At 44.6% G+C, this 19780-nt stretch overlaps 1 protein-coding gene across 1 annotated transcript in view; it reads right to left on the minus strand.

The window, feature by feature from the left end:
- Nucleotides 1-19780, minus strand: part of ABCA5 (ATP binding cassette subfamily A member 5) — a 240305-nt gene that overhangs the window by 100785 nt on the left and 119740 nt on the right. The window contains exons 3-8 of the mRNA XM_069750700.1: nt 14827-15037; nt 5939-6085; nt 5537-5625; nt 3922-4151; nt 3320-3461; nt 1175-1363 (exon numbers count right to left, since the gene is read on the minus strand). Coding sequence (XP_069606801.1) covers nt 1175-1363; nt 3320-3461; nt 3922-4151; nt 5537-5625; nt 5939-6085; nt 14827-15037 — 1008 coding nt within the window. The remainder of the gene's footprint in view (nt 1-1174; nt 1364-3319; nt 3462-3921; nt 4152-5536; nt 5626-5938; nt 6086-14826; nt 15038-19780) is intronic.

Genomic DNA, 19780 nt, shown 5'->3' on the forward strand with positions numbered 1-19780 from the left:
TCTGATGAAATGTCATGTGGTGAATCTGCCGAGGCTTCGTGTTCATACTGCGCAGTCGGACCCCTGCTGATCAGAAGGTGATGGAATATACTAGCACTTTATGAGGTGAAAATACACATTTAAAGGGGTATTCCCCATTTTAGTAAGTGATGATATATTTCTAGGATGTCATCACTTAATAATTGCTGGGGGTCCTAACTATGTGACCCCTGAGAATGAAAGGGCTACTTTAGTCCTGTTTCCTCCTCAACGTTTCTTTCTCTACACTGCGAAGTTCCATGAAGAAAAAAGAGACCTAGTAGCAGGGGCATCATGGTGAAGAAACTTCAGAGACCCCCTCAGCAATTATTAAAGGGGTTCTCTGACCTCCACACAAAATAAAGAGGGGGAAGGCATGGTTTCAAATAGCTGGGCATTTTCGCTTCTTCTCCCGGATGCTGGATCTAGGGAAATTATAGGGAGTAAGTTTGAGGCGTCATTACCCCACGGATCTGGTTCTCAGGTAACTGAAGATAGTTTCCATCCGTGTGCAGACCACCAGAGCAAATCGTGCTGGATCCTTGTGGGTTAGAACAGTTTTGGAAAAAGAGCAGTTCAGGACCAAACTGTCAATCATCAGGAGTATGCCTCATTATATTAGTGCAGCGCCTGGAAGCTGTTAAGTGTGGCTCTGGAGCTGTCCAAATAGCTGGATCTATCCATCTGTAGTGCTGCAGAGGCAAAGCTGCCCCAGGTTACAGCGCAGTCATACTACCACCCCAAAACTGTCAATCTTCAGGAGTATGCTTCATTTTATTAGTGCCGAGCCTGCAAGATGTTTGCTATACAGCTTGCAAGTGCAGCTCTGGAGCTGTCCATCTGTAGTGCCCCTACGCTCCTCCAATGCTGTAGAGGTAAAGCTGCCATACTACCTGCCCAAAACTGTCAATCTTCAGGATCACACCAACCTCTAGCAAACAAGAACCTGGGAGGCCAGGGAGCGACACGATTCTGAAGATAGGAATATTAGCCAACCACTTTAATAGGGACCAATGTGAGAGATGATATCTGAACAACGCTGTTGAATATGCAGGTGCTATATGAATACACATGAGCACATCTTCTGCTATTACTCCTGTACAGAAACATAGGTTCTGTTTCTTCCGTTTCTTCACAATATTGTTGCGACACTCACCTGGGCTATCCCAATCATGAACGTACACTGACAGAACGGACTGAAGAACCAGACGAAGGATTTGGGGAAGTCGCCTTTCATCACAATGAAGATGCCAAGAGCGCCGAGGACCAGCGTGGCCAGGAAGGCGATACCCCCAGCCTGCTTGGCTTTTTTAAAAAGAGGAGTAAGCATCAAAGCAAAAAGGATCTGGAGAAAGAAAACAATAGTGAGGAAGTTTGTAGACGATTTGGCACATAATTTACTGCAGACTCTACAACACCCAGCAATCCTCAGAATGATCAATCGCTAGAGAAGAAGTGTACTCTTCTTTAATTGGTTATTCTCACCTTCATAGATGGATATTGTCAGACAGTGCGTAAAAAAAGCCCTTTTGCAATGTACTGCTTCTGTCCCCATCTATATTGATAACACATATTGAGGTGAACTACAAGAGTTAGGGTCAGTCCTGATTGGGTACACCTTGTCCCAGTAGGATGGATTTTATACTTTTTTTTTATTAAAACAATGTCAACTATGTACCTTATGCTATGTACATGTACTATTATTAGTTATTTATTTAGTTACTGCAGGGTATTTGCTCATTTTGGTTTTATCTTAGGATTGTCTGTTAAATGGCCACAATGTGCCAGTGCACCTTCACATTGCACCTATACCAACATATGTTCAGGCTCATTTCTTTGGTTTTGCTGGAAGTTGAAGAGGATTCTTGCTCGCTTAAGAAGGTGGGGACGGGACTTTGTCCTTCTACAGAAGAGGGGGAGCGGGTCTATGCATTTCTACAAGAAGGTCTTTGTACCTTTACATGAAGAGGGGGCGGGTTTTTGTCCTTCTACAGGAACAGAGGGTGGATCCTTATACTAGAAGAGTGGGCAGGTCTTTTTACTTGTACATGAAGAGGGGCGGGCCTTTGTCCTTGTACATGAAGAGTGGGCAGGTCTTTGTCCTAGTACATGAAGAGGGGCGGGCCTTTGTCCTAGTCCATGAAGAGGGGGCGGGTCTTTGTCCTTGTACATGAAGCGGGGGTGGGCCTTTGTCCTTGTACATGAAGAGTGGGCAGGTCTTTGTCCTTGTACATGAAGCGGGGGTGGTTTTTGTCCTTGTACATGAAGCGGGGGCGGGTCTTCGTCCTCGTACATGAAGCGGGGGTGGGCCTTTGTCCTTGTACATGAAGAGGGGGCGGGTCTTTGTCCTTGTACATGAAGAGTGGCAGGTCTTTGTCCTAGTACATGAAGAGGGGCGGACCTTTGTCCTTGTCCATGAAGAGGGAGCGGGCCTTTGTCCTTGTACATGAAGAGTGGGCAGGTCTTTGTCCTTGTACATGAAGCAGGGGTGGGTTTTTGTCCTTGTACATGAAGCGGGGGCGGGTCTTCGTCCTCGTACATGAAGCGGGGGTGGGCCTTTGTCCTTGTACATGAAGAGGGGGCGGGTCTTTGTCCTTGTACATGAAGAGTGGCAGGTCTTTGTCCTAGTACATGAAGAGGGGCGGACCTTTGTCCTTGTCCATGAAGAGGGAGCGGGCCTTTGTCCTTGTACATGAAGAGTGGGCAGGTCTTTGTCCTTGTACATGAAGCAGGGGTGGGTTTTTGTCCTTGTACATGAAGCGGGGGCGGGTCTTCGTCCTCGTACATGAAGCGGGGGTGGGCCTTTGTCCTTGTACATGAAGAGGGGGCGGGTCTTTGTCCTTGTACATGAAGAGGGGCAGGTTTTTGTCTTTCTACAGGAAGTGGGTGTGGGCGTGGGTCCTTGCTTTCTAAAGGAAGTGGGAGCCGTTTTTGACCCTCTAAAGGAAGATGATACTGGTTTTTATCTCTATACAAGAAATGGGTAGTGAGTCTTTTCTTTCTATAAGAAGTCTGGAATTACAGTAGTAATTTCTCTCTACAGGAAGTGGAGCTGGGTCTTTTCTTTTTACATGAAGTTATTTTGTTTCTTTGCGCCTCCTCTCCTGTATATCCAACTTAACACATGTATAACACGCGGCTATCATTTCAGTCCAAGCCAGTGCATATTGAAAGGCGGGCTGCATGCTGGGAAATAAGGAAAGGAAAGTTCCAGCACCTGTAGTACTGGTACTAGTACTAGTGGAATTGGGAGAATTCCTGGACATATCAGAAATGCACCAAAAACATGTCCGCTACTCACCAAAGAGATCCCGTACAGTGCATACAGCAGAAAGATCAGGAACCAGCTGCTGTGTTTGAATGGGGTGAAGACCGTGGTTATAAAGGCCATGAGCAAAGATATCAGGAGAATAAGAATGATGTACAACAGGACCCAGGGCAACCTGTAAGGAAGACACAGAAAAGGGCAATTCCACAAGCAGAATCGTGAGTGCAACTCAGGATCAGTGCAGGATAGTAATGTACAGTATGTACATAATGACTGCACCAGAAGAGTGAGTGCAGCTCTGGGGTATAATACAGGATGTAAGTCAGGATCAGTACAGGATAAGTAATGTAATGTATGTACAGTGACTGCACCAGCAGAATAGTGAGTGCAGCTCTGGAGTATAATACAGGATGTAACTCAGGATCAGTAGAGGATAAGTAATGTAATGTATATACACAGTGACTGTACTAGCAGAATAGTGAGTGCAGCTCTGGAGTATAATACAGGATGTAACTAAGGATCACTACAAGGTTAGTAATGCAATGTAATAAAGTTAACATGCCAGTATGGATCAACACCATAAAAGTGAACACAGAAACAACACTATTAAAGTGAATACAGAAACCTGTCTGTACCAGAAGGCAGTGTCATGGAGCCCCAATATTTTCATGAATTCTTTTAGTTTCTTTTCTTTTTCAGCCACAATATAAGCTGCCGGGGAACATCCAAATGGTGAGAAAGCCATGACCAGACATATAGACATGAGAGCGTGGTAGAAACCGTCCACTTCAACAACAGGCTTCTTCTCCATAACCGTGGCTTTTGGTCTCAACAGATCCTCCCGGGCTGAATAGTTGGTTTTTAGCTGAAGAGAAAGCAACCTGTGAATGACAATATGTTGCTCCAGTCTGGAAATTTTCCTAAATAGTCAGTGCACTCCTAGACCTTACTATTGCCGAATACAATCAGTAGTCTCTCTGCAAAGGTTAACCCTATAAGGAGGCAGACTAGTTTGGTACTTCATGACACAGCACCTATCTGTCTTTTTATCTCAATATTTAAAAAAGTCATAACTGTAATGTAGTCTTGAACTTTCATGTGGTAGAAATGACATTGACTTTGAATTTTATTTTGTACGTTGTTACCATTACAACAAAAGGAATTTGTAGTTTTTCTACTTTTGCATAATACAACCACTTGTCACAGGTGCAGCCTCTCATAGGACCTATACACATCCATTTATTTTTAGGCCCCTCTACTATAGTAATAATAATAATCTTTATTTTTATATAGAGCTAACATATTCCGCAGCGCTTTACAGGTTGCACACATTATCATCGCTGTCCCCAATGGGGCTCACAATCTAAATTCCCTATCAGTATGTCTTTGGAATGTGAGAGGAAACCGGAGAACCCGGAGGAAACCCACGCAAACACGAGGAGAACATACAAACTCCTTGCGGATGTTGTCCTTTTTGGGATTTGAACCCAGGACTCCAGCGATGTGCTGCTAACTGCTTAGATGCAGCTGTCAGCATTGACTGCAGAATCTAAGGGATTTAAAGGGAACCTGTCACTCCCAAAATCGAAGATGAGCTAAGCACACCAGCATCAGGGGCTTATCTACAGCGTTCTGTGATGCTGTAGATAAGCCCCTGATGCATCCTGAAAGATGAGGTTATAAAGAGGTTATAATATACTCACCCAGGGGCGTTCCCGCTGCGAACCAGTCCGATGGGCGTCGCAGTCCGGGGCCTCCCATCTTCTTACGATGACGTCCTCTTCTTGTCTTCACGCTGCGGCTCCAGCGCAGGCGTACTTTGTCTGCCCTGTTGAGGGCAGAGCAAAGTACTGCAGTGCGCAGCCTCCGGGCCTCTCTGACCTTTCTCGGCGCCTGCGCACTGCAGTACTTTGCTCCGTCCTCAACAGGGCAGACAAAGTACACCTGCGCCAGAGCCGCAGCGTGAAGACAAGAAGTAGATCAGCCCCTGATGCTGGTGGGTTTAGCTCATCTTCGATTTTGGGGGTGACAGGTTCCCTTTAAGAGTCCGGCTTGGCGCTACCTCTAATCCCAGTCATTAGTGCAGCATGCTAGCAATATCCAGTTCCTAATCCTGTGCCATCCCAGTACATGTGTTCGAAGGAACTAATCTGGCACCAGAAAATAAGTATCTGCAAACTTATATTTAATTAGATATCCTTTTTGAAAAGCATAGTTTCCCTTTAAACCCTTGGGTAAGAGACACCTTACCTTTATAATGGCATAGTCTATACAACCTTGCATCTGGGTGAATCCTGAATGGTGATACTGCAAAGAGTCACACTCGGAAGAATAACAATCTGGTCGAAAAATAAAAATTTAGATCGACAGATCAGATGCACAATTTAGTCAGACATCAAGGACTTGACTGCCTTAGTATATAATTTTTTTTTACTGAGTCCCTCTGTATAATAAAGCATTCTCCTATACAGTAAATATACCCTCCAAATATATGCCAAAAGGGATTACATCGGGGGCTCAGAGGCCTGTCGATATGACATTTACCTACCTGAGAAATACTGGAGTCTCTAACCATACTACCCTTGGTCCCAGCAATCAGACAAGAGATTAAAAATAGGAAAAAATGAAGATTAACACAATAGGCATACAAACCTTGTATGTACGGTGCAGGCTTTGGAATGTAGAAGGGGAAGAACATAAGCTTGTAGGACATGGGGTCTTCAAATTTGACACCGACGAAATGCATACGAGAGGCACTGGCAGCAAAAAACTCGTCTTCGCTACGATAAGGGATGATTTCTAAATCAGCAAACCAAAGAAAATCAGAAAAAATCAGAAGAAAACTTTGTGCTGTACTGAAGGGAAAAAAAGGTAAGGTCAATACCTACAGGGTATAAAACTACATGCCAGTAGGGCATTATATAGTGTACCTGTCATTTCAGGAAACTTTTCAGAATTTGCTATCTTGGGTCTGAATGAGGAATAACACCATTTCTAATCATTATTTAAATTGTACCCTGCATTTATCAAAATTTCCCCTTCTGCTAAAATTTCCCCTTCCGGCGTGCCCCCGGAAGAAGACCATATTGAAACGCGCGTAGGGGTTTTCTCTGGTTCTTATAAGCACTTGCAGAGGTAAATATGCTGGGATATCCCTTTATTGTTTCACTGGCTGATGGTATATATGCCTAATATGTAGGGGTCCTACACCTGGACTCAAGAGAGTAATTGTTTACAAGGTTCCTAAAATGGTAAAACTGTTATATTTACGTTATATTTTCTATTACATCTACCAACAGTATATTGATTGATCATACATGAGCCTTATATATTTTGGTTCAAGATATGAAACATTAGTTAAACAGTAAAATTGGTAATATACTTGCAGATACCACTGCGGCCTGTTTTGTTTACAAAATTATGCACATGGGCACTTTAGAAACTTACAATTATGGAGTAATATTTACCCTAGGAATTTTTTGATCCTGTTTTTTTATGCTCTACAATGAGATCTGACATTTGTACAAATTAGGTAATATTTATAATTGCTTGTCAGTATATTAGGATCATATATTAAGTGCATAAGACCAGTTTGTTTGGATTGGAGGTACTTGCACATGTATGTAAATTATGGATGTTAAAAGAAATGAAATACGTTTTATTCATGGATTATAAATAAACTTTATATGTTTTGAACTAAACATTCTGTGGCCTGTGTAATATCTTGGGGGCCCTTGGTAATATCAGTATTTTGAATGTACTCGTCTTAGATTCTTATGGACTAATATGTATAAATCCTTCTGTATATAGTATATACCTGTGTGTCATCTCCTCATATATAGTATATACCTGTATGTCATCTCCTCCTGTATATAGTATATACCTGTATGTCATCTCCTCCTGTATATAGTATATACCTGTGTGTCATCTCCTCATATATAGTATATACCTGTATGTCATCTCCTCCTGTATATAGTATATACCGGTGTCATCTCTTCCTGTATATAGTATATACCTGTGTGTCATCTCCTCTTATATATAGTATATACCTGTATGTCATCTCCTCCTGTATATAGTATTTACCTGTGTGTCATCTCCCCTGTATATAGTATATACCTGTGTGTCATCTCTCCTGTATATAGTATATACCTGTGTGTCATCTCCTCCAGTATATAGTATATACCTGTATGTCATCTCTCCTGTATATAGTATATACCTGTGTGTCATCTCCTCCTGTATATAGTATATACGTGTGTCATCTCTCCTGTATATAGTATATACCTGTGTGTCATCTCCCCTGTATATAGTATGTACCTGTATGTCATCTCCTCCTGTATTAGACCTCGTTCACACGTTATTTGGTCAGTATTTTTACCTCAGTATTTGTAAGCTAAATTGGCAGCCTGATAAATCCCCAGCCAACAGGAAGCCCTCCCCCCTGGCAGTATATATTAGCTCACACATACACATAATAGACAGTCATGTGACTGACAGCTGCCGTATTTCCTATATGGTACATTTGTTGCTCTTGTAGTTTGTCTGCTTATTAATCAGATTTTTATTTTTTAAGGATAATACCAGACTTATGTGTGTTTTAGGGCGAGTTTCATGTGTCAAGTTGTGTGTGTTGAGTTGCGTGTGGCAACATGCATGTAGCAACTTTTGTGACATGAGTTTTGTGTGGCGACATGCGTGTAGCAACTTTTTGTGTGTCGAGTTGCATGTGACAGGTTAGTGTAGCAAGTTGTGTCCAGCAAGTTTTGCGCATGGCGAGTTTTGCGCGTGGCGAGTTTTATGTGTGGTGCGTTTTGAGTAGGTGCAAGTTTTGTGTGAGGCAACTTTTGCATGTGTTGCAACTTTTGTGCATGTGGCAATATTTCCACGTGTGCAAGTTTTGCGTGTGGCAAGTTTTCCATGAGGTGAGTTTTGCACGTGTGGCGAGTTTTGAGTGAGCCTAGTTTTGCATGTGGCGAGTTTTGCATGTAGCGAATTTTGCGCATGGCGAGTTTTGAGTGGCGACTTTTATGTGGCGAGGTTGGTATATGTGTCGTGAAATGTGTGCTGCGGGTGGTATATGTGTTCAAGCACGTGGTAGTGTGTGGCGTATTTTGTGTGTGTGTTCATATCCCCGTGTGTGGTGAGTATCCCATGTCGGGGCCCCACCCTAGCAACTGTACGGTATATACTCTTTGGCGCCATCGCTCTCACGCTTTAAGTCCCCCTTGTTCACATATGGCAGCTGTCAATTCGCCTCCAACACTTTTCCTTTCACTTTTCCCCATTATGTAGATAGGGGCAAAATTGTTTGGTGAAATGGAACCTGCGGGGTTAAAATTTCGCCTCACAACATAGCCTATGACGCTCTCGGGGTCCAGACGTGTGACATACACACACACATTCAGCTTTATATATTAGATATACCTGTAAGTCATCTCCCCTGTATATAGTATATACCTGTAGGTCATCTCCTCCTGTATATAGTATATACCTGTATGTCATCTCCTCCTATATATACCGTATTTTTCGGACTACAAGACGCACTTTTTCCCCCTAAAAAAGGGGGAAAATGGGGGGTGCGTCTAATAGTCGCAATGCAGGCTTACCGTGGCGGCAGAGGTGCGGTGGCAGAGGTGCGGTGGCAGAGGTGCGGCGGCAGAGGTGCGGCGGCAGAGGAGGCGTAGTAAGCGGGGTCCCTTTCTCCGGTGAGGTGATGCAGCAGCCCGGTAAGCAGCAGAGCTGGGTGAATCTTGTTGTTATCGGTGGTGGCGGCCATTTTCCTGAGGCCACGCGTGCGCAGATGGAGCGCTCTGCTTCCCGGGGCTTCAGGAAAATGGCCGCCGCGATCTCCATCTGCGCACGCGCGGCCTCCCGCGGCCATTTTCCTGAAGCCCCGGGAAGCAGAGCGCTTCATCTGCACACGCGCGGCCTCAGGAAGATGGCCGCCCCCACCGATAACAACAGGATTCAACCGGCTCTGCTGCTTACCGGGCTGCTGCATCACCATACCGGGGTGCCACCGCACCTCTGCCGCCACGGTAAGCCTGCATGGTAAGCCTGGGACCCCTCTCACGCCATACCTCTCACTGCGCCTCCTCATCCCAGCACCCCCTCATCCCAGCACCTCCTCAACCCAGCACCTCCTCATCCCAGCACGCCCTCATCCCGGCACCTCCTCATCCCAGCACCTCCTCATCCCAGCACCTCCTCATCCCAGCACCTCCTCATCCCAGCACCTCCTCATCCCAGCACCCCCTCATCCCAGCACCTCCTCATCCCAGCACCTCTTCATCCCAGCACCTTCTCATCCCAGCATCACCCCACCTCTGCCGACACCATGCCTCCTGTGACCCTGCTCTGCCACCGCCAGCCCTCAGGTAAGATTCTGTAAATTCGGACAATAAGACAGACCCCCATCTTATAAAAAATCTTTTTTTCTGCAATTTTCACCCCAAATTTGGTGTGCGCCTTATGGTCCGGTGCGTCTTATAGTCCGAAAAATACGGTAATATATAGCTGTATATCATCTCCCCTATATATAGTATATACCTGTATGCCATCTCCTCTTGGCTGTCAATTCGCCTCCAACACTTTTCCTTTCACTTTTTCCCCATCATGTAGATAGGGGCAAAATTGTTTGGTGAATTGGAACGCACGGGGTTAAAATTTTGCCTCACAACATAGCCTTTGACACTCTCGGGGTCCAGACGTGTGACTGTGCAAAATTTTGTGGCTGTAGCTACGACGGTGCAGATGCCAATCCCGGACATACACACATACATACACACACACACACACACACACACACACACACACACACACACACACACACACACACACACACACACACACACATTCAGCTTTATATATTAGATCAGAGGTCCCCAAAGTTTCTGACCTTGAGAGCCCCATTCAGCTCTGAGAGAGGGTCGTGAGCCACATGTAGCCTTGAGAGAGGGTCGTGAGCCACATTCAGCTCCCGCCCCCCTCAAAACAGTGGCAACCAAAGCCCCCATTACAGGCATAATGGTAACCAAAGCTTTTCCACAAAAATCAATCACCCCAAAGCAGTATACAAAGTTCCAGGGGTTCCTACAATACCACACATTCAGTATTCTCCTATAAAGAACTCCAAAGACACTGTCACATCCAGCTTCAAACACTTCCTCTAACAGGTAGTGTCATTTTGTCTTAAGTGTACCATCATCTCAAAACCCCTAAGACCAGTAAATGTGCATCCAGATCTGCTCTTCTGTGCAGGGCTGCTTACAAAATTCACCATTTTGAGATGTGCTCTTCATACCTGTTTGCTAGACCTGGAGCTAATGCACCAAGCTGACAGACAGCCGTGAGCCACATTTCATGGGACCGCGAGCCACATGTGACTCCCGAGCTACATGTTGGGGACCCCTACATAGTTGAAGTACAATAAATGTCAAGTCTGATGTGGCCACAAAGACATGTGGCCTACACCTGCTAAGCCCAGTCTACTATTTAAAAAAGTACCAAGAGCAAGGCAATATTGAAAATAATACTTTTTTGATGTTGGACACGATACAACTGCCTGATGCTTTTGATCAAAGGTTGTGCTACAGCACTGCAAAAGGTATGGCAGGCACAGTACTGTATAGGGAATGTGCCTCTGACTGCGTAGCCACTAGGAAAGAGCTAGAAAGGAAACTGTGCGGTGCTCAATTCCCCCCCCCCCCACTACTCCCCAGGTGATGCCATAATTGGGACGCCCAACTGACCAACCAGCAGAAAGAGGAAGGGGCGTCCGGCCACACCCTCAGGGGTTAAATTCAGGTGCCCGGGGTCAGTGCCTTCCTCTGTCTCCTTGGCTGACCATTGGAAGCTGTTGTCCCACCCTCCCTCCCTTATATACTCGTGAATGTGCTACGCTACTATTGTTACAATGTTAAAAAAATATATATTATTCTTGTTGTTACTACGTCTCAGCGGGGGTCGGAGTCCTGTGTAGATCATACACATGATCCTCCATGGCGGTAGGGTAGAGGGGGCAAAGGTTCGTAACCTCTCATCGGCTTGCTCGCCCAGCGATCACTGACGGGGCCTTCAGTGATGAGTCCGTTGCGAATTGTAATTGCCCTCCTCCACTTATCAATTAATAAACTGTGACCGACCTGTCAGTGTTTTTTATTACAGGGTTGGCGGGAGGGGGGAAGGCACTGTTTACGACACACGGGTCTCTGCAGTCTTATATTTTGTATATTTTGGAACTGGACACATACTTGGCTCGGGCGGCCATCAGTTTGACTACTAGACCATGATACTTGATTGTGTTTATATGGAGGTATGAAAAGTGTATCAGATTGCAAAATGTTAGCAAAGTAAAAAAGCAAATATCCACCAATGAAGGGTTGCCTACATTCCACTAAAGTTCTTTTGTTGTGTTTGGATTGCAGCATGCTGGAAAGTGAGCGGTTTTTTTTTAAAGGATTATCCCCATCTTTTTAGATGGGTCTTGTCAGATAGTGCTTGTAATTACAAGCACTTTTGCTATTTACTGCTTATTAAAATTTCCGGTTGTTCTTGAGATATTAAGAGTATTCTTTTGTTTACAGCCCATTGCCTAGGAAACAGACCACCGCTGCCGTCCAGCTTGTAAGCACTGAAATGAAGCTGGCTGAGATTAGGAGGTTACAGAGCGCTCCAAAGATCCTGGCCAGCTTCAAAACGTTACTGAAAAAAGTCAATTGAAAAGAGCTTGTAAGCACTGTCCATGTTCCGCTGTTTAGAAATGGTGGTCAGTCTCCGAACTGTAAACAAAAGTGTTAATATCTTAAGAAGGGCCGATAATTTTAATGAACAGTAATAGCAAAATTGTTTGTAATTAGAAGCACTATCCTACATGAGGATGGGAATAACCTCTCAAAAATATCTTGACGTCAGGATGAGGCCTTTTTTTTTCCGTCATCATATTTTGAAAATCATGACTTTTTTTTGTTACAGATTTGTGGTATAACTTCAGTTTTTGAGTTTCCCCATTTTTGGAGCACATATAAATTACTGAATAACTTTTAGCTGCTTTTTCTATAGTGCAATCACCGTGCCATAAAAAATAACACATCACCCTTACTCTTTTTATTCCTTTTTTGGAAGGTGAGAATAAAAAACAGCAATTCTGGCGATTTTTAATTTTATTTTACTGCGTTCACCTTGCAGGTTAAATGAGAGTGATCATTTTATTGTTTGCGTCGTTATGGAAGTGGTGATTATTTTTTCAACATAACGTAATTTCAATGCGTATAAAAAAATTTTTTTCAAGCTTTTATAGTTTAGTCCCACTAGGAGACTTGAACTTCTATGACAGGCATACTGGACCGAGAGACGCTGCGTGACGAAAGTGGGAGACGCCCCACTCTATGCCATAACTGAGCATATAAACAAAGGTTTTCCTCATTGGAAAACTGCTACAAAAAGACTCTTCTGTTTTTTTGGTTTTTTTTTTAAATCCATCATTCAGTTCCAGAGATATGAGACTTTTTTTATTCAGTGTCAATTGTTATGGGGGCATGGCTCACAGCATCCTCTGGGGCATGTCTTTAGGCTGTTTGCATAATTACCCTTTGAGCCACACCCCCTTAGAACTATCCATAAAATAGCACTCAATACAAAGGCCCATATCTCTGGAACTAGAAGTGGCAACCCTAAAAGTCAATATCAGCCCTTTAACGAACCTTGTTAAAACCAAGCCAGAATCTCAATTTGCAGACAGGTGATTCGGGGTGTTACCCCTCCTCAGTACAAATCAAGAGATCTTATTTTGCTGTATGAGAGGGGTGGAGACACAGGGGTCAGCAGGTGCTCTAGTCAGCTGGCTCGAGACCGCATGTACCAGGGATCATCACACTGGATGCCGGGTCTCCTTTAATCGTGGGCATAATACTACATGGACAACACAGGGTGAGGGTAAAACAGTGTGGCAACACTTTACTGAACCACAAAACAGGTGTAAATAACACAGAGAAAAGTCCCAGCAAATAAGCAAGGTGGTGCAAAATTACAGAGTCTCGCCCTTCTGCTGACTCTCTGGGATTAAAACCAGCTGCGACTTCCAGGGACAACTACTGTCATCTGAAGACAGGAGGCGCCGGACCCGGATCGCGACGCCCATCGGACCGGACTGAACCAGGACCGCCCCTGGGTGAGTATAACATAACCTGTTTTTGTTATCTTGCAGGTTACATCGGGGGCTTATCTACAGCATTACAGAATGATGTAGATAAGCCCCTGATTGCGGTGGCCCAGCTTATAGGTGAAATTGGGGTGACAGATTCCCTTTAACTTTAGAACATGTGTCTAATACATTTCAAGGATTTTATTTGGGGAGTAAATAATTTTAAGGGTAAGGTTAGGGGCCAGATTTTTTTTTTTAAGTGTCTGATTATTTTTGAGGTCTATAATAATAATAATAATCTTTATTTTTTATATAGCGCTAACATATTACGCAGCGCTTTACAGATTGCACACATTATCATTGCTGTCCCCGATGGGGCTCACAATCTAAATTCCCTATCAGTATGTCTTTGGAATGTGGGAGGACACCGGAGTGCCCGGAGGAAACCCACGCAAACACGGAGAGAACATACAAACTCTTTGCAGATGTTGTCCTTGGTGGGGTTTGAACCCAGGACTCCAGCGCTGCAAGGCTGCTGTGCTAACCACTGCGCCACCGTGCCGCCCGTCTATAATTAATTTGAGAGCTAATGTCGAGGCTATGATCTATTTTAAGGTCTGGAGGACCCAATAATGTATAAATGGTCTGGTCTGGGGCGCAATTGATTTTTAAGGGCCTTATTAATACTTTATGTGTCTGGTTTCTGATTTATTTTACGCATGTTCTTTGGGGACTGAAACTATTTTAACAGTCTAATTTCTCATTTGATTTACTGAAAGCTGTGAAATAGGTATGAAATTAATTAGGGGTTCAGTATGGGGTCTTCTGCTTAATTTAAGGGTTTGGTTCTCCCAATAGCAAATAATAATTACCGTATATGTGTCAAAGATAGATGTGCCTTGTCATACATAGTGCAGTCACAGTTAAATACTTTTAGCAGCAGCTAAATACTTCAAGCTTCAGATTGTTTGTAGCCTTAGGGTACTTGGTTGATATTTTTTTCTGTAAAGGGCACTTAGCATAGAATAGCGTGTAACCTTAGGATATTTAGTTGATATTTCTTTCAGTAAAGAGCACTTCACATATACAACATTGCAGTTTGTAGCCTTGGGTTACTGACTTGATATTTCTTTTAGAAAAGGGCACTTGGCGTGGAAAAGCTTGTAGCCTTAGGGTATTTAGTTGATATTTCTTTCAGTAAAGGACACTTCACATAAACAACCTTGTAACAACTTGCAGACTTAGGGAAATTATTTGATATTTCTTTCAGTAAAGGGAACTTACCCTGGGACCACTGTACTCCAGTTAATGCAACCTCTGGAGACTCCATGCGCTAACTTATTTGTAACAAGCACATACAAATCCCCAGGGTTACCCATGATTTTGATATACAGGTATATACCTGAGACAAGACCCGCATTGATACAGTGCAAAGATGCTAACGTCATGATATTGTCTGTCACATTGGTTGCCGGTGTGTATCCAACACTGAAGACCTCGGTAACATCCAATTCATCAAGAATCTCATTTGGTGTTGCTTCGTAATGCTTGTTCGGCATGACCAAGACTAAAAGCAGCCATATCAGAGACCAGATTACCGGATAGAAGATTTCCTATATTGAAAGAAGAATTAAGTCAGCAATAAATTAGCAAATCGAAGAAGAAAAAAAAAAACACAAATAAAATGGGGTAAGGCTTGTCGTGAGGAAGACTTCAACTCTATATTCTGTAGAATACTAAGGGCAGCTCTGGAGTATAATACAGGATGTAACTCAGGATCAGTACAGGATTAGCAATGTAATGTATGTACACAGTGACTGCACCAGCAGAATAGTGAGTGCAGCTCTGGAGTATAATACAGGATGTAACTCAGGATCAGTGCAGGATAAGTAATGTAATGTATGTACACAGTGACTGTACCAGCAGAATAGTGAGTGCAGCTCTGGAGTATAATACAGGATGTAACTCAGGATCAGTACAGGAAAAGTAATGTAATGTATGTACTGTTGTGATAGGCAATTCAGTATCACAATGGACATAGCGGTCAGAGCACATACAGTGATCTGACAATAACCCAAAATAATAGAACGAGCTCTGAGACGTGGGAACTCTGCAGACCGCAATCCCTAATCCTCTCCAAACAACACTAGAGGCAGCCGTGGATTGCGCCTAACTCTGCCTATGCAACTCGGCACAGCCTGACAAACTAACTAGCCTGAAGATAGAAAATAAGCCTACCTTGCCTCAGAGAAATACCCCAAAGGAAAAGGCAGCCCCCCACATATAATGACTGTGAGTTAAGATGAAAAGACAAACGTAGGGATGAAATAGATTCAGCAAAGTGAGGCCCGACTTTCTTAACAGAGCGAGGATAGGAAAGATAACTTTGCGGTCAACACAAAACCCTAAAGAAAACCACGCAAAGGGGGCAAAAAGACCCTCCGTACCGAACTAACGGCACGGAGGTACATCCTTTGCGTCCCAGAGCTTCCAGCAAAACAATTAGACAAGCTGGACAGAAAAAATAGCAAACAAAAAGCAAAGAAGAACTTAGCTATGCAGAGCAGCAGGCCACAGGAATGATCCAGGGAAAAACAAGTCCAACACTGGAACATTGACAGGAAGCATGGATCAAAGCATTAGGTGGAGTTAAGTAGAGAAGCACCTAACGACCTCACCAGATCACCTGAGGGAGGAAACACAGAAGCCGCAGTACCACTTTCCTCCACAAACGGAAGCTCCCAGAGAGAATCAGCCGAAGTACCACTTGTGACCACAGGAGGGAGCTCTGCCACAGAATTCACAACAGTACCCCCCCTTGAGGAGGGGTCACCGAACCCTCACCAGAGCCCCCAGGCCGACCAGGATGAGCCACATGAAAGGCACGAACAAGATCGGGAGCATGGACATCAGAGGCAAAAACCCAGGAATTATCCTCCTGAGCATAACCCTTCCATTTAACCAGATACTGGAGTTTCCGTCTTGAAACACGAGAATCCAAAATCTTCTCCACAATATACACCAATTCCCCCTCCACCAAAACCGGGGCAGGAGGGTCAACAGATGGAACCATAGGTGCCACGTATCTCCGCAACAATGACCTATGGAATACGTTATGTATGGAAAAAGAATCTCGGAGGGTCAGACGAAAAGACACAGGATTAAGAACCTCAGAAATCCTATACGGACCAATGAAACGAGGTTTAAACTTAGGAGAGGAAACCTTCATAGGAATATGACGAGAAGATAACCAAACCAGATCCCCAACACGAAGTCGGGGACCCACACGGCGTCTGCGATTAGCGAAACGTTGAGCCTTCTCCTGGGACAAGGTCAAATTGTCCACTACATAAGTCCAAATCTGCTGCAACCTGTCCACCACAGTATCCACACCAGGACAGTCCGAAGACTCAACCTGTCCTGAAGAGAAACGAGGATGGAACCCAGAATTGCAGAAAAATGGCGAAACCAAGGTAGCCGAGCTGGCCCGATTATTAAGGGCGAACTCAGCCAAAGGCAAAAAGGACACCCAGTCATCCTGATCGGCAGAAACAAAGCTTCTCAGATAGGATTCCAAGGTCTGATTGGTTCGTTCGGTCTGGCCATTAGTCTGAGGATGGAAAGCCGAGAAAAAAGACAAGTCAATGCCCATCCTACCACAAAAGGCTTGCCAAAACCTCGAAACAAACTGGGAACCTCTGTCAGAAACGATATTCTCTGGAATGCCATGCAAACGAACCACATGCTGGAAGAACAATGGTACCAAATCAGAGGAGGAAGGCAATTTAGACAAGGGTACCAGATGGACCATCTTAGAAAAGCGATCACAGACCACCCAAATGACTGACATCTTTTGAGAGACGGGAAGATCTGAAATAAAATCCATAGAGATATGTGTCCAAGGCCTCTTCGGGACCGGCAAGGGCAAAAGCAACCCACTGGCACGAGAACAGCAGGGCTTAGCCCGAGCACAAATCCCACAGGACTGCACAAAAGTATGCACATCCCGCGACAGAGATGGCCACCAAAAGGATCTAGCCACTAACTCTCTGGTACCAAAGATTCCAGGATGACCAGCCAACACCGAACAATGAACCTCAGAGATAACTTTATTCGTCCACCTATCAGGGACAAACAGTTTCTCCGCTGGACAACGATCAGGTTTATTAGCCTGAAATTTTTGCAGCACCCGCCGCAAATCAGGGGAGATGGCAGACACAATTACTCCTTCCTTGAGGATACCCGCCGGCTCAGATAAACCCGGAGAGTCGGGCACAAAACTCCTAGACAGAGCATCCGCCTTCACATTTTTAGAGCCCAGAAGGTACGAAATCACAAAGTCAAAACGGGCAAAAAACAGCGACCAACGAGCCTGTCTAGGATTCAACCGCTTACCAGACTCAAGATAAGTCAAGTTCTTATGATCAGTCAATACCACCACGCGATGCTTAGCTCCTTCAAACCAATGACGCCACTCCTCGAATGCCCACTTCATGGCCAGCAACTCTCGGTTGCCCACATCATAATTTCGCTCAGCAGGCGAAAACTTCCTGGAAAAAAAAGCGCATGGTTTCATCACTGAGCAATCAGAACCTCTCTGCGACAAAACAGCCCCTGCTCCAATCTCAGAATCATCAACCTCGACCTGGAACGGAAGAGAAACATCTGGTTGACACAACACAGGGGCAGAAGAAAAACGACGCTTCAACTCTTGAAAAGCTTCCACAGCAGCAGAAGACCAATTGACCAAATCAGCACCCTTCTTGGTCAAATCGGTCAATGGTTTGGCAATACTAGAAAAATTGCAGATGAAGCGACGATAAAAATTAGCAAAGCCCAGGAACTTTTGCAGACTTTTCAGAGATGTCGGCTGAGTCCAATCATGGATGGCTTGGACCTTAACAGGATCCATCTCGATAGCAGAAGGGGAAAAGATGAACCCCAAAAATGAAACCTTCTGCACACCAAAGAGACACTTCGATCCCTTCACAAACAAAGAATTAGCACGCAGGACCTGAAAAACCGTTCTGACCTGCTTCACATGAGACTCCCAATCATCCGAGAAGATCAAAATGTCATCCAAGTACACAATCAGGAATTTATCCAGGTACTCTCGGAAGACGTCATGCATAAAGGACTGAAACACTGATGGAGCATTGGCAAGTCCGAATGGCATCACTAGATACTCAAAATGACCCTCGGGCGTATTAAATGCAGTTTTCCATTCATCGCCTCGCCTGATTCGCACCAGATTATACGCACCACGAAGATCTATCTTGGTGAACCAACTAGCCCCCTTAATCCGAGCAAACAGATCAGATAACAATGGCAAGGGGTACTGAAATTTAACCGTGATCTTATTAAGAAGGCGGTAATCTATACAAGGTCTCAGCGAACCATCCTTCTTGGCTACAAAAAAGAACCCTGCTCCTAATGGCGACGATGACGGGCGAATATGCCCCTTCTCCAGGGATTCCTTCACATAACTGCGCATAGCGGTGTGCTCAGGCACGGATAAATTAAACAGTCGACCTTTTGGGAATTTACTACCAGGAATCAAATTGATAGCACAATCACAATCCCTATGCGGAGGTAGGGCATCGGACTTGGGCTCATCAAATACATCCCGGTAATCAGACAAGAACTCTGGAACCTCAGAAGAGGTGGATGACGAAATTGACAGAAATGGAACATCACCATGTACCCCCTGACAACCACAGCTGGACACCGACATGGATTTCCAATCCAATACTGGATTATGGGCTTGTAGCCATGGCAACCCCAACACGACCACATCATGCAGATTATGCAACACCAGAAAACGAATAACCTCCTGATGTGCAAGAGCCATGCACATGGTCAGCTGGGTCCAGTATTGAGGCTTATTCTTGGCCAAAGGCGTAGCATCAATTCCTCTCAATGGAATAGGACACTGCAAGGGCTCCAAGAAAAACCCACAACGCTTAGCATATTCCAAGTCCATCAAATTCAGGGCAGCGCCTGAATCCACAAACGCCATGACAGAATACGATGACAAAGAGCAGATCAAGGTAACGGACAGAAGAAATTTTGACTGTACTGTACCAATGGTGGCAGGCCTAGCGAACCGCTTAGTGCGCTTAAGACAATCAGAGATAGCATGAGTGGATTCACCACAGTAGAAACACAGCCCATTCAGACGTCTGTGTTCTTGCCGTTCAACTCTGGTCATAGTCCTATCGCACTGCATAGGCTCAGGTTTAATCTCAGGTAATACCGCCAAATGGTGCAAAGATTTACGCTCACGCAAGCGTCGACCGATCTGAATGGCCAAAGACATAGACTCATTCAAACCAGCAGGCATAGGAAATCCCACC

This window comes from Ranitomeya imitator, chromosome 2 (genome assembly GCF_032444005.1).
Source record: "Ranitomeya imitator isolate aRanImi1 chromosome 2, aRanImi1.pri, whole genome shotgun sequence".
NCBI lineage: Eukaryota > Metazoa > Chordata > Amphibia > Anura > Dendrobatidae > Ranitomeya > Ranitomeya imitator.